At 38.6% G+C, this 15,532-nt stretch overlaps 1 protein-coding gene across 4 annotated transcripts in view; it reads right to left on the reverse strand.

Moving 5' to 3' along the window:
• The window catches only part of TMTC1 (transmembrane O-mannosyltransferase targeting cadherins 1), a 285,364-nt gene that overhangs the window by 18,073 nt on the left and 251,759 nt on the right, over positions 1-15,532 (reverse strand). For all 4 annotated transcript variants that reach the window (XM_045462494.1, XM_045462496.1, XM_045462493.1 and 1 more), the window contains one exon: positions 1,960-2,062. In XM_045462494.1, coding sequence (XP_045318450.1) covers positions 1,960-2,062 — 103 coding nt within the window. The remainder of the gene's footprint in view (positions 1-1,959; positions 2,063-15,532) is intronic.

Consider the following 15,532-nt stretch of genomic DNA (forward strand, 5'->3'; position numbering starts at 1 on the left):
TTTCTCTTCTGATGTAGATCATTCTTCTTTGTATTATTGAGTCATACCATCAATGATTCAGTGTGTAAATTAGCTTGTATTTTGACTTCATCTCCTTGCCACTGCGTAACTTTGGGCCATTTTACTATTCATTCCCACTTCCAAGGAAATTAATAGTAAAAAAGCAATGAAAACTAAAATCTATTTCTTTTATTACACGTATCATTTTAGCCAAAGTGTTTTCTGGCCATTGCCCTTGCAAGTATGATGTTTTGAGATCATCAATGATTGTTATTTATGCGAGATATTGTTGCTTCTCATTATACTAAAAAACAGAATAGGCTATTATAGAAACAAAACTGTCCTGAAACAATTTCTAAGGGTTGGTCTCAATTACTGTACTGCAACATAGTAATCGAGGCACTGCTTTAAAGAAGTATGTATCAGCCAGATCTTGAAAATCTTTTTAAAAATGATACATTCTTGTTAAATGGGATTTATATAATGGGGTTTTAATAATAATAATAATAATAATAATAATAATGCTACCCTGTGTGTATCCAATGCATTACATATTTTAAAATATTTTAATTAAATGATCTTTACAGGTATTTTTGATACTAGTTAGCTGCCTTTAGATACCATTTAGCTGTCTCTTGGGCTTTAAGAGCTACTATAAAATAAACAAAAGTATTACTTTAAAGATATAAACACTAAAGTGCAAAGTGCACTTAGGAGACTTGACAGAAATCCCAGGGCAACTGAGGATGAAGATCAGAACTAGAATCAAGCCTCTGATAAGGTCCCCAAAGAAGCTTCCTAGTGAAATCTTATCTAAGTGGCTGAAAATGGAATGTTCATTACCTGCAGACATCTTAGGCATTAAACGAGATACCATGTATGTATATATACATAGGTCACTGGTAATAGGGAGAATTTCACTAGTATAAAACACATGAATACAAAGGGAGTGATGAGAAGATACACAGGGTGGACAGTGAGATTTCTAGGGGAGTGGCATTATTTGTTGTTGAAGTAGAAGGAAGAGGGCTAAGACGAGACCAACAGGGAGGGGGTCTCTTTGGGTTTTTAGATCTTCATGACACTTAATGTATTACTGTGTTGCTAACAAACCAGCAGGTGGCACTACAAAACAATTTTACATGCAAAAATAAGGGACGTTTCCCAGGAGTTTGGGAACATAAATTTACATTCTATAAAACAGAAAAGTTTCAGATATAGTAGAAAATAAAAACCCTTTTGAGCATTCATACTGACAAAATAATTAAAGTAGAATTTTACCGCAAGGCAGATAGCCTAATACTCAATGAGAACAAAATGGTGCTTTTGCATTAAATTCAAATATCTTTTGATTCTTTATAGGTATTCATAGCATGCCAACAGCATATAGGACACAAATCATAAAGGAAACAGAATCCCTGCTCAGTAAAGTGTTGCCTTAATAAGAGGGAGTAAGTATATTTTATATAGCATCTGTCATGTAAGAGTACTCTTATCAGTTACAATAATATGGTTTCCCTAATGTATATCAAGTAAAGAATGATGGAACAATTCTGGAGGCTTTTTTATCAGATGTGGAAAAGTATTTTCCATCTGCTCGTAACCAGATTCAGAGGCAAGTTCTGCATCATTGCCGAGGAATGTTTCATCATCTTAGGTATATGAACTTGTATAAATGATACTCAAAGGACTGCTACTCATTAAATCATCAAGGCTACTTCCTGACACCTGGGGAGTTTTCCTTAGAGCTGTATGAACTGGGCAGATTTTGCTGAGCTGAGCTTGAAGATTTGGAGAAATGACAGCCCCACAGTACAATGTGACTGTCAACAGTGTGAGTTTCCTGCCAAGCCCAGAAGTGAATGGTACTTCTGAGACATTATTGGGGTGGTTGCCATTTTGCTTGATAGATAGTATTATCTAATCTCAACAGAACAGGTTCTCTTTAATTTTACTCACCGGTATCAACTAAGAAAACCCCATAGTTGTTGTGTAAGTCTGAGCTGTCTGGACAGTTCCTTATTCCAGCCTGGTATATTTCCTCAGCTTCCTTAAATCTCTCCTTTAAAAGAGAACAAAGGAAAATAAATGAGAAAGTTAAAAGCAAACAACAATAGGGGTGCCTGGGTGGCTCAGCTGGGTAAGTGTTTGGCTCAGGTCATGATCTCAGGGTGGTGAGATTGATGGAGCCCCGTGCTGGGCTGTGCTGGGCTTGGAGACTGCTTAAGATTCTATCTCTCTCCCTCTGCCCCTCTGCCCCACTCGTGTGCACACGCTCACCCTCTTTCTCCAAAAAAAGCCCCGAAATATAAAAACTACAACAATAAACTGAATGACATAAATGGAAAAGATAGAAACTAATTTACTGAGGATCTTGTATGCAATAGGCCAATAGGCACTGAGATCAAACACCGTGTACTTTTAATTGAAGTCAGTGCAATGGCACAAATTCCTGCAATTCATATTTATATTTAGTTTCTTTAGGGCAAACAAGCCTACATTTACTAATAAGGGACATCTGAAAGGATTTGCCCTACAACTGGAAAAAGCCTCAAATGGTTGTTTGAATGGGATGCCCTCCACCCCCAGTAACTCTCTGTTTGAAAATGAGGGCTAGGTCCATACAGGAGTTTCTTCAGAGGTGACAATGTGACTGGGAGCAGGGACGCCTGCGACGTTTGTCTTACAGCTGCATTGCGTATCAAGCACTCCCTTTACCGACACTGTATGGTTTATTGGCGGAGGTTTTTGAGGAAAGGGGAGGGAGGCTGATGCAGGTTACAGAGGGCTTTGCCTTGACCTTTGTTTACTCAAAATATTTGGATAGCCCACCCAACTGTTCATTCCCTCCTTTATTCAACCTGTGTGTTCCACCTCAGAGCCACACCCTCCAATGGGAATACAGGTCTTCTCGAAGGCATACCTCCAACTCCTATCCTTGTGATAAGGCCCCGCTCAACTATTGCATCTTCAATGGGTCATTTGCTAACTGTCCTGGTCTTCTTCCAAAGATTCACTTTAGCACACTAACAATTCTGAATTAGCTTTTAGGAACACTGTTCACCACCAGCCGAGATTGTCACGTCACGCTTCCTTTTACAATATCAGAAGGTAAAACCTACTTCATGAATCAAAGCTACCCAGGTTCTAACAATTACTCACAAGTGAACACTTTCATGGTTCCCTGGTCCTGCTGGGAAGGTCAGGTAAAAGGAAATGATGCGGCATAAAGCACATAGCAACTGTTCCTTTACTAGGCTCTGAGAGTGGACGTTTTCCACAATTTTATCACAAGTTACCCCTACTAAGCATTCATCCAGACACATGAAAAGGGAATGTACAGCACTAATTTCCTCAGATGTGACACCTTTGGCTTGTGAATAAAAATGCACCGGGTGTTGAGCAATAAACCAAGGAGCCTAAATTTGATTTGACCCAGAAAGATAAAGACATTTGACCCTCTGTGGAATGACTACGGCCATCTCTTTGAATCCACACATTTAAGTACCATTTAGGAAACAAGACGTGGTTTGGATTTGGCAAATTTCACTTATTTGAATTACAAATCCACAGCCCAGCAAAAATTGAGATCTATGTTGCTAAAAAGTATATGCATTTTTTTAAAAAGCATATGTATTTTTGATTGCCAAACAACAAACTGTCAGACTTAAAAAAAAAATAAAGATGAATGAAAAGCCCCAAATCATCTTTCAATCTATTAAAGAGAAGAAAAATTTTATGAAGATATCATCCAGGGGCACCTGGGTGGCTCAGTCGTTTGAGCATCTGACTCCTGGTTCTGGCTCAGGTCATGATCTCTCAGTTTTGTGAATTCAAGCCCTGCGTCTGGCTCTGCACCGTTAGCACAGAGCCTGCTTGGGATTCTCTTTCTCTCCATCTCTCTCTGCCCCTCCCCTGCTCACACTGTCTCTGTCTCTCTCAAAGTAAATAAATAAAGTTAAAAAAAAAAAAAGAGAAGATAGCATCCATTGAAGGACCAACAAATTTGTGTGTGGGTGTGCGTGTGCGTGCGTGTGTGTCTTTAGACACAGGCAGAACACAAATTATCTAAGCCTCCGATCAAGTTAATAGCTACAGAGTACTATTGCAAACGTATTCATTTATTCATTCATTCAAGACATATTTACCGCAATGGCTGTAGAGAGCATGGTATAATGATTAGGGATCAGGCTGCCAGTGTTTCACTAAACAGATTGGAATCCCAGACCCACCATTTACTCTCTATGTGACCTTACTTCCCCTCTACGTGCCCAGTTGTAACATAGGGATACCAGTAGTACCCATCTCATAGGGTTGTTGTGACAATTAAATGGATTAAAACATGTTAAGTATGTAGAACAATGCATAGCACATAGCACCTTGTCACAATAGGATATGTCATGTCACATCCTTATCATTACCACTCCTTAGTGCTGGCATTGCTACGTGTATCACTGGGAGACAGATGCCAAAAACACGCAGATGAATAAAACAAAATCCTCTGTTTTAGGAGCTCAAAGATGAGTGAACTATCAAATACAACCCAATGAGAGCAGTGTTTTAAAACGATTAAGTACAGCTGCTCTTGAGCTCAGGTGTGTTAGAGTTGTCACTGAGGCCACATGAAGTGTCATGGCCCTGTCCAAGTGGCATTTTAGCCAAGAGTTTCAAGTTCCTTTCCTATCAAATATGAAAAATAATTAACTTAGGTGTTTTCCTTTTAACTTTTCTTAATCATCTGAAACAGAGGTCAATAAACATCTAATATCCTGGAGGCAACCAGAGAAAGAATATGCTGGCTAATCCAAACCTGAGTAATCAGCTCCTGAAAATCTCAAGTTTCCTGTGTTAGCATTCAACTAGTGAGACTGTTTGACTGTAATGCTAACTTTGTGTTAAAGCAACAAATTTTGTGTATTACATGGTACTTTTAAAGCACACTAACATAGTCATGGTAAAATCAAAATTTAAAAAATCCCACCCAATTATTAAAAATACAATGGATGAGGGGCACCTGGGTGGCTCAGTCAGTTGACCATCCGACTCTTGATTTTGGGTCAGGTTATGATCTCGCAGTAGTAAGACTGAGACCTATGTTGGCTCTGTGCTGAGCACTGAGCCTCTTGGGATTCTCTCTCCCCGTCTCCTGAGCCCCTCCACCCCCCTCAAAAAATAAAGTGGGTGAGATTGTCAGCAGAGGAGATAAAAGAATATTAGAGCTGCAAACAATATTAAAAACAGTAACTCATCACCATTTTTAATTAATGAAGAAATCTGGCTGCAAAGTGGTTAAGAGACTTGCCCCAAATCTCATAGCTACACGGGGACAGAGAACAGAATTTAGGTTTTCAGTGGACACACAGGGAATGGTTGAACCCTGAACAAAAGCAGTATTTCTGGAAATAATGGTGTCTCTGGCATCAACAGAAACAATTATACTTTTGGATATCCATCCCCTCAACAAATATTTTGTGAGCACCACACACATGCCAAGCATACAGTGGAGATAGAAGAGTGAACAAGACAGACGATCCTGCCATGGCAGTTGAGTGGGATTCAGATAGGAGGAAGACCAATGTACTGTGACAGAGTCAGGGGAGGAAAAGCACAAGGTACTCGGGGCAACCAGAAGTGACATGACATCCAGACTTGAGATGAGATAGATTCTCTACACCTGTCATGATCCAAATACCCGAGAATGCTGGTTACCATTAACTCCAGCAGCTGCATCACATAAAAATGTGTTTGAAAAATATCCCTGGCTACTTCAGATCTTAGAGCCATCACTGTATAACTAAACTGTGGGAGAGCTGAAAGGTGTGTTTCCTAAAAAGAATACAACTGATGTCTTCACGTTCTAACTTGCCGAAGTCAAATACAACATTCAACAACAGTTTTCAAGTACAATTACTCCTTTACCTGATTTAATTTTGCTTTTTCCCACATTCTTGCTACTCTGAAACAGCCAGGGAGATCACCTTTTTCATCTAAAACTTCTCTTATTTGGGGGTTTCTGAGCTGGGTTTCCTCTAGAAATGCAATTTTCAAAGTCCAAAGAAGTAATGGGACTTAAAACACCATGCGTGTCAAGGGCAAGTGATCACATCCCTGTGCCTCCGGGAACCCAAGGGCTATCTCAAGACTCTGGGTCTATGAATAATGTCTTCAATATCTGTCTTTTCCTTTCGCTTGACTGTAAATTTCAAGGAATGATTAACTCCACTTATTAAAAAACAAAAGGGAACCACCACCGCGGGAGAAAAATACCTTCTAGGTGTTTATTTAAAATAAATTCCACCTTCTCTGGAAGGGCAATGCATTTATCTTAACAAGTAGTAGTACTGAATCCCTGAAGCTCTATTTCAAGCACTCACTTTTCATTTACCTCATCTGGCTAGATGTCCTGACCTAAGCTAATCATTCCTAGTCTCTACTGACTTGTGAGATTCAGAGGAAATGAATATAAGCTATTTATAGGACAACTTTAATTAAAAATGCTTGTGACCAGAGAATGGCTCTGACAAATAATACTGTCTGCTTTACACCAGAGTCCCCAAGAACCGCTGCCTCAGCATGAAATCACCTTTGAGGGTGATGGTTAAAATGGGCAGCATGCAAGCATGGGCTCCTCTCCAAGGCTGAAGCATTTTCAGGACTTTGGAAATAAAATGGGCCTTGGGGGAGAAATAAAACATAGTCAACATCTCCACTTCTTACATTCTGTAATTACCCAACACAACACGCTTTTTACCTCAAGGAAAGGAAAGTGAAGAGTAGATCTTTGGAAAAGGCACCTTGACTGTAATTTACTCTCTTGGGTCAACCGATATGTTTGGAAAACTTCTTACAGTTCAAGTTGCAGCAGCCAGGAGGACAAATGGACATGGGCTTAATGCAGCAATCCTCAAACTTCTTGGTTTTGTGGATACTTTTATACTCTAAAAATTACTGAGGACCCCCAAAGAGCTTTGTTTATGTGGGCTACATCTGTCAATATTTACCACAACAGACATAAAGCTGAGAAATTTTAAAAATATTTACTAGTTTATTTAAAATATAATAAACTAAAACATAACACATTTGTATGACAATAAAAAATATTTTTCCACCGCAAAAAAAAATACTGGCATTATTTCATGTTTTTGCAAATCTCTTTAATGTTTGGCTTAATAGAAGACAGCTGGATTCCCATATCTACTTTTGGGCTAATCTATTTTTCATGTGTGCGTGTGTGCTAATCTATTTTTATGTTTTTAGTTGAAGTATGGGAAGAAACGTTGGTCTCACACAGATATTTAATTGGAAAATGGGAGAATATTTTAATAGTCTTTCCATAATTATAAATATGTCATGTATCCTCTAAAAAAATACTGTACACTCACAAAAGAACGAGAGTAAAAAAGGCAAATGACTTGTCAGTAGTATTATGAAAACTGCATTGACCTTCTTGGACCTCAAGTGTCCCCAGTCAACACTTTGTGAACAGCTGGCTTAATGAATGGCCTGTAACGTGCACTTCCTGTGCGGAAGGTGTAAGATGTGGTATTCCAAAGTGGTGAAGGACCTACAGGGAGGAGATGGAAAGTTGTGCTAATGCCCTAACATCATGGTCATGCATCTGAATTGTTTTCTGGAAGTATTTTTATGAACACACAGAGCCATAAGGTTATTTCCCCTTTAGTTCAATGCCTTTATTTACTATGACAAACTTGGTAAGTTTAGGATCAATGGATGTTTAAACTCATGTCTCTAAGAAACTCTTCAAGACATAGGAGCTCCAAACACACAGCAGAGATTGCCTGCTTTCTCACCCTCTCCTTTGCTTTTATTTTCTTTATAAAACAGTTCTTCCACCCATCAGTCATCAGCATGGACATTCATGAGAAACGAGCTGCCAATATTTGATGTCTAATTCTCTTTCTCATCCAACTAAAATGAAAATTAACTTGGCATTTCTCCTCACCAAGGAAATGTCAGTATTTCTTAATCTTGAATTTTTTTTTTATCACCCAGCAGACTGTGATCAACACCACTCTGTAACAATTTAAGTATGCAAGAAGTAATCACTTTAAAGAAGAAATGCTAAGAATTGTTAAATACAAGCTAAAAGTACGACAAGAGTAAGCAACCACAGGTGTAAAACACTGTCAGGAGACCAGGAAAAAAAGGGGTGGGGGGAGCCCACATTTGCAGAGAATTGCAGTTCCCTCCATCTGCAAACTCTTCTCACACTATTTTGTACTTATTCTCTGTAGGCACACAATTTTCTATTAAAAGAAGAGATACCACTTTTCTTCACCCTAGAGCTGTCACACGGTCTATTTACTCTAGCCAGAAAGTTTTTCATATTCATTTTTACCTTGTTGATATCTAAAAGTTCTTTAGGAATCAGATTAAATGTCACTTTTTGGCCACTGCCCCTGTTCTCCATATGTTCCTTCCCACATTAGGTTAGGTCCCTAGAATATTCTCAATGGTACTTTCTCTTTGCACATTTGTTGTAATTGTGTTAGATATTGGATATGGATATGGGACTGTAATTCTTTGCTTAGGGATAGCCTTCCTAATATACTCTTAAGTCCATGAGGATAAGGCCCACACCTGATTAGCTCAACAATCCTAATGCTGGGGCACCTGAGTGGCTTGGTTAGTTAAACATTCAACTTCGGCTCAGGTCATGATCTAGCGGTTCGTGAATTCGAGCCCCAAGTCTGGCTCTGTGCTGATAGCTCAGAGCCCAGAGCCTGCTTCAGATTCTGTGTCTCCCGATCTCTCTGCCCCTCCCCTACTTGTGCTCTGTCTCTCTCTCTCTCTCTCAAAAAAAAAATAAACATTAACAAAAAAAAAATCCTAATGCTTAGTGGTACCTGTGCTGAATAATTAAATCAATAAATTATTAAGGTAGGGTCTAGTTCAAGTTGATTTGGCCACAATATATGTGGCTTAATCTACCCAAAGGATGGCAGGAGACTTTTCACTCTTGGTCTATATTCCTAACTTATATTTTATTGCTCCAATTTCTTTTCATTCCTATATCATGTAAAGTCATATCCCAAAATACATAAAAGAAAAATATTTTAAGTGTTATGAAATTAATTAATTGAGTTTTTCAAGAGGTTATAAAACCTGAGGCTAGCAACAATTTACAGTAGGTCAGGGTCATAAGCAGTGTTAATTTTTTTTCCCTTTACCGATAGGGTAATGCAAGCTATATAATCTATTGTAAGAGTAGGCTGGTTAAAAATGATGGTGGGCTTATAAATGTTTACAATCCTATCTGTGAAGCTGGAGTACAGCCAGCTCTGAGTGTTAATGGAGAACCAGGAGAGAACAGTAAGCCCTAGACCACCTTGACTTCGAATCTAAGAGTTTATTTTCTGTTCTCAGTCTTCTTGACTTCTTTGCTGCAGTAGACAAACAGGCATATCGGTTTTTTTTTTTTCTGGATTTTTTTTTTAATGTATCTAACATCTATGACAACTCACCCTCCTGGCTTTCCTCTATCACTTCTCTCTTTCCTTTCCACTCCCTCCACACTCTACCTCATTGACCCTACCCATTACCATGGTCCAATCATGGGACCTCGGTGTCATACAGTGAAAGAGCAGTGCCAATGAGTCAAAAGACCAGGCTTTAGTCCTGGTCCTGACACTAGTTATTTGTCCGACCTTGAGAGGCACTGAATTCTGTGAACTTCATATTTCTCTCTGTAAAATAATCAGGTTAAAAAATTCTTTAAGTTATCCACCCCACCCCCAACACACACACACTATTCTTCATTTTCCCCTCAGAGAAATTACCTACTCATAATATGGTTCCATTAATTTGAAGTCCTAAGTCCATCTTCCCAGTCCTAATCTTTCTCACTGCCATCTGCCCACATGCTATTTCCACTTAAATGTTCCACTAACATTCAACACTTAAAGGCTGGATACTGCAGGCAGGAGAGAATACTGGTATCACTCTTTCAGAAAGCAAATTAGTAATGTATCTCAAGAACAATGTAGTAAGGTATCTCACTGAAATATGTTGATACTCTTTGATGTGAGAATTCCACTTTTAGGAATCTATCATTAGAAATGACTCAAAATATTGTTTTGGAAAAGCCATAAGAAAGGAAAAGTTTGGGGTGCCTGGGTGGCTTGGTCAGTTAAGCATCTGACTCTTGATTTCCACTAGATCATGATCTCACAGTTCATGGGTTCAAGCTCCACATTGGGCTCTGTGCTGACAGAACAGAGACTGCTTGGGATTCTCTCTCTCCCTCTCAATTGCCCCTCCCCTGCTCTCTCTCTCTGCCCCTCCCCTCTTCACTCTCTCTTTCTCTCAAAATAAATAAATCAACTTAAAAACAATTAAAAAAAAAAAAGAAAGGAAAAGCACACTGCCACACACATACACAGAACCCAAGTGTACAAAAGTTGGGCTAATTTATTATGTAAATTAGAATATATAATTTTGATAACTAGTAAGTAGCCATTAAAATGGTATTTATGGACCTAAATGTAAGACAGGAAGCCATCAAAATCCTTGAGGAGATAGCAGGCAAAAACCTCTTTGACCTTGGCCACAGCAACTTCTTACTCAACACATCTCCGGAGGCAAGGGAAACAAAAGCAAAAATGAACTACTGGGACCTCATCAAAATAAAAAGCTTCTGCACAGTGAAGGAAGCCATCAGCAAAACTAAACGGCAACCAACAGAATGGGAGAAGATAGTTGCAAACGACATATCAGATAAAGGGTTAGTGTCAAAAATCTACAAAGAACTTACCAAACTCAACACCCAAAAAACAAATAATCCAGTGAGGAAATGGGCAAAAGACATGAATAGACCCTTCTCCAAAGAAGACATCCAGATGGCCAACTGACACATGAAAAAATGCTCAACATCACTCATCAACAATGAGATACCACCTTACACCTGTCAGAATGGCTAACATTAACAACTCAGGCAACAACAGATGTTGGTGAGGATGTGGAAAAAAGAGGATCTCTTTTGCACTGCTAGTGGGAATGAAAACTGGTGGAGCCACTCTGGAAAACAGTATGAGGTTCCTCAAAAAATTAAAAATAGAACTACCCTATGACCCAGCAATTGCACTACTAGGCATTTATCCAAGGGATACAGGTGTGCTGTTTTGAAGGGGCACATGCAACCGAATGTTTATAGCAACACTCTCAACAATAGCCAAATTATGGAAAGAGCCCAAATGTCCATTGATGGATGAATGGATAAAGAAGATGTGGTATATATATACAATGGAGTATTACTTGGCAATCAAAAAGAATGAAATCTTGCTTTTGCAACTATGTAGATGGAACTATAGGGTATTATGCTAAGTGAAATTAGAGAAAGATGAATATCATATGACTTCACTCATATGAGGACTTTAAGATACAAAATAGATGAACATAAGGGAAAGGGAAGCAAAAATAATATAAAAAAAGGGAGAGGGACAAAACATAAGAGCCTCTTAAATATGGAGAACAAACAAGAGGGTTACTGGAGGGGTTGAGGGAGGGGGGATGGTTAAATGGGCAAGGGGCATTAAGGAATCTACTCCTGAAATCACTGTTGCACTATCTGCTACCTTGGATGTAAATTAAAAAAAAAAATAAATAGAAAAGAGTGGCATGCTTAACTGACTAAGCAACCCAGGTGCCCCCTTTACCATTCTTTTTAAAAACAGAATAAAATTTATTTTATCTTGCAATCACCAGATGAGTCCAGCAGACTATTTTATAAATTTAAAATACATTATGGGATTTTGGTGATCTTATTTTTCCTGTGTCTTGAAAGCTTGCTATTTGCAAGGTGTTTCACCCTTACAAATTACCCTAAGATTATTTCATTATTACTAAACAATTATTCCCAACTTTGCATGAAGGAAAAAAAAAGACTAAAATAAAAGAACAGAAGAATGGTGGGATCACCTAGAGAAGGATAACTTAATATTGAAATACACTGGGGGCTCCTGGGTGGTTCGTTCAGTTTAAGCGTCCAACTCTTGGTTTCGGCTCAGGTCATGATCTCACCATTCATGGGTTCAAGCCACACATCAGGCTCTGCACTAATGGCACAGAACCTGCTTGAGATTCTCTCTCCCCACCTCTCTCTGCCCCTCCAGCACACTCTCTCTCAAAATAAATAAATAAACTTAAAAAAATTTAAAAACGTTAAAAAAATGGTATTTATGAAGGCCATGAATATGTATGATATGCATAATTTAATGGCAAGTGAAAAGGATAGGATACAAATTACTTGTGAATGTATGGACACAAAATATTTATATTGCAAGACTTGCAGGGTATTAAAAAATAATATTTGTTGTTTCCAGATATTATATTAATGAAAGGTATATTTTATTGTCTCTGACTTTTCCCCACTTTTCATTTTACATTTTCATATTACTTGTGTAATAGAAAAGGAATGTGGAAGCTGGCCTCTTTTCCTCCTTTCCTAAATTCTCCCTTCTCCTTGTCTTCCCCATGGCGTTCAGTGACCATGTGTCTTCTCAGTCCTTAAGGTGCTCTGCCCTGGAATTTTTAATTTTCTATTTTCTTTTCCTTTCAGCCTTCACCTACAAACAGTTCTTAAACACAAAGGGATTCTTTTTCCACAATAACGTCTGTCCATTCCCACACTTTGTTCCAGAAACGAGGCTCTCAACTACTCACACCGCATGGCATTTAAAAGCCTCCTCACAATAGCCCACATATTTCCACATATTTTCTTCCTCCCCTGTTTTATAACCGTTTGCTTAGACACTTGCCTTTGCTTCTTATTATCTATCAATGTCAAATTTGGGCTCCACTGTGGGCCTTAAAAGGCTCCAGCATGTAATATCTTTTCGACTTATTAACCCATTTTTCAAATTTCCCTTTCTCAATTTCTCTACCGTGCCCCAACAGAATTACTTGTTGCCTTCAGGTTCCAACAGAGCAAGGAATACAATCTTAGTCTCAGATAAATCCCAGAAGGGATTATCAGTTTTACCAGCAGTGAGGATGGGAAGAGGTGTCAACAGACAGCCGCATGCATACAGTAAGAGCAACAAGGCAAACGACACTTGTGTTTTTTTTGTTTTTGTTTTTTTTAATAGACTCACAACCTTCAATCAGGGGAAGGGTTTCAGCAGGTTTCTGACACAGTGTCTCACAACATCCAAGTAGATAAGATGAGGTGAGCTAGATGCTAATATGATTTGATCAGTTAACCAAAAATTAAATAACTGTACCTAAAGAGTCTTGGGTAAAATAGAGGTCAACGTGGAGATAAGATCCTACAAACACAATGTAGGGCTTTCTAACCTGCTACTCATCTCTGCAGCATTTTTTAAAACCAAATACGTAAATGAGTAGCTAGAAACTATTCTTAGTTAATTCGCCAAGTAAAATATCTGGAAAGGGTAGTTAATACAAAGAATGTCAGAAAAAAGGACTAAAAAGTCCTAGAACACCTGAAATTTCCAGGCTGATAATAAAGAAGTTGAAATTAAATACAGATAAAGATGAATCCTCTTATCCAGGCTGTAAAAACATTCCTGCAAAATGGGTGAGACCTGGACTAACAAGTGTTCACATTGTTTAGAAATTTCAGTTGACTATCACTCATCACCAGGGAAATACAAATCAAAGCGACACTGAGATACCACCTCACACCTGTCAGAGTGGCTAAAATGAACAAATCAGGAAACTACAGATGCTGGCGAGGATGGGGAGAAATGGGAACCCTCCTGCACTGTTGGTGGGAATGCAAACTGGTGCAGCTGCTCTGGAAAACAGTGTGAAGGTTCCTCAAAAAATTAAAAATAGAACTACCCTACGACACAGCAATAGCACTACTAGGAATTTATCCAAAGGATACAGGAGTGCTGATGCATAGGGGCACATGTATCCCAATGTTTATAGCAGCGCTTTCAACAATAGTCAAATTATGGAAAGAGCCTAAATGTCCGTCAACTGATGAATGGATAAAGATGTGGTTTATGTATACAGTGGAATACTACTTGGCAATGAAAAAGAATGAAATCTTGCCATTTGCAGCAACGTGGATGGAACTGGAGAGTATTATGCTACGTGAAATAAGTCAGAGAAAGAAAGATACCATATGTTTTCACTCATATGTGGAACTTGAGAAACTTAACAGAAGACCATGAGGGAAAGGAAGGGGAGAAAAATAGTTACAGAGAGGGAGGGAGGCAAACCATAAAAGACTCTTAAATGCAGAGAACAAACGGAGGGAGCGGCAGAGAGGGGAAAATGGGTGATGGGCATTGAGGAGGGCACTTGTTGGGATGAACACTGGGTGTTGTATATAAGTGAAGAATCATGGGAATTTACCACCGAAACCAAGAGCACACTGTATACACTGTATGCTAGCCAACTTGACAATAAATTATATTGGAAAAAGAAAAAAAAAAGAAAAAGAAATTTCCGTTGACTGTATCTCCCATGTGAGCCAAAGCATCATGTGGATGCCAGATAACCAGTATCATTCGTTTTAGGGCATCATTTATTAGACACAAGGGATGTCAAGCCAGGGAAGCATTTCTATTCCACCCTGACCTTGCTGAATTACAGTTCAATATGAGAAGTATACTGTCATAGAGAAAATGGACAGTCCAGAGGCTATGCAAAGCAACATGACCAGAAGCAAAGAATTTCGAAACCAGGGTAAAAGAGAAACAAGGTGAAAGAAACAAGGTTAGCTTTGAAAGTGATAATTAGAGAAGTGATAACATAGCTGTGTTCTTCAGCTATATGCAACAAGCTCTCTGTTAGAATGAGCTCAAAGGGAGCAAATTATAGGATGACTGACTTTAGCTCAGCGTAGGAAACCATTTTCTATCAATAGATTGGCCCACGACCATAGTATGCATGGGCCATGCATGTGTCCAGGTGACACTGGAAGGTAACCTGTTAAGTGAAGGGATGGTTTCACAAGTGTGTTACAGAGTGACCAAGGTTTGTGGTCACTGCTTTGATATACTCTGGGAGTCTGAAATGCTCAAAAGTTATTAAGTAAGGTTGTGCCACCAAGAAATGAATTCATTTGCTACTGAAGAATGTTAAGCTGGTGGATTTTTCTCTACCAGTTTCTCTGTGCCTTGCTTGTGCCTCTGAAGCCTTCTTTTATTACTAAAGAATTCAAAACATGAAGAAAAAATGTTGAAAGTCAGAGAGGGAAGGCAATCCTGAGTTATGCCCAACAGCTGTTCTCTTTGATGTTAAAATCAATTGCCCAAAGGAGCAAAGAGAAAACCTTCCAATCTTTCAATTACGTTCTTAGATCTCCTAGCATTTTACATTTGAACTTCAAGTAAGAAAGCCTGGCAAAAGATGTGACCCTTGTATGGAAGAAAATATGATGATTGCAGTTTGTTCTTCTTAAAAATTCTTCATAACTTCAACTATGTGACACGCAATGACTTTACCTCAATTTATCACTGTGGTTCACGAAAATGAAATATCCCATAACTGAATTTAAATAAGGCATCTGATACTTCTTAAACATAACAGAGGAAAA

Source organism: Leopardus geoffroyi, chromosome B4, assembly GCF_018350155.1.
Source record: "Leopardus geoffroyi isolate Oge1 chromosome B4, O.geoffroyi_Oge1_pat1.0, whole genome shotgun sequence".
Classification (NCBI taxonomy): domain Eukaryota; kingdom Metazoa; phylum Chordata; class Mammalia; order Carnivora; family Felidae; genus Leopardus; species Leopardus geoffroyi.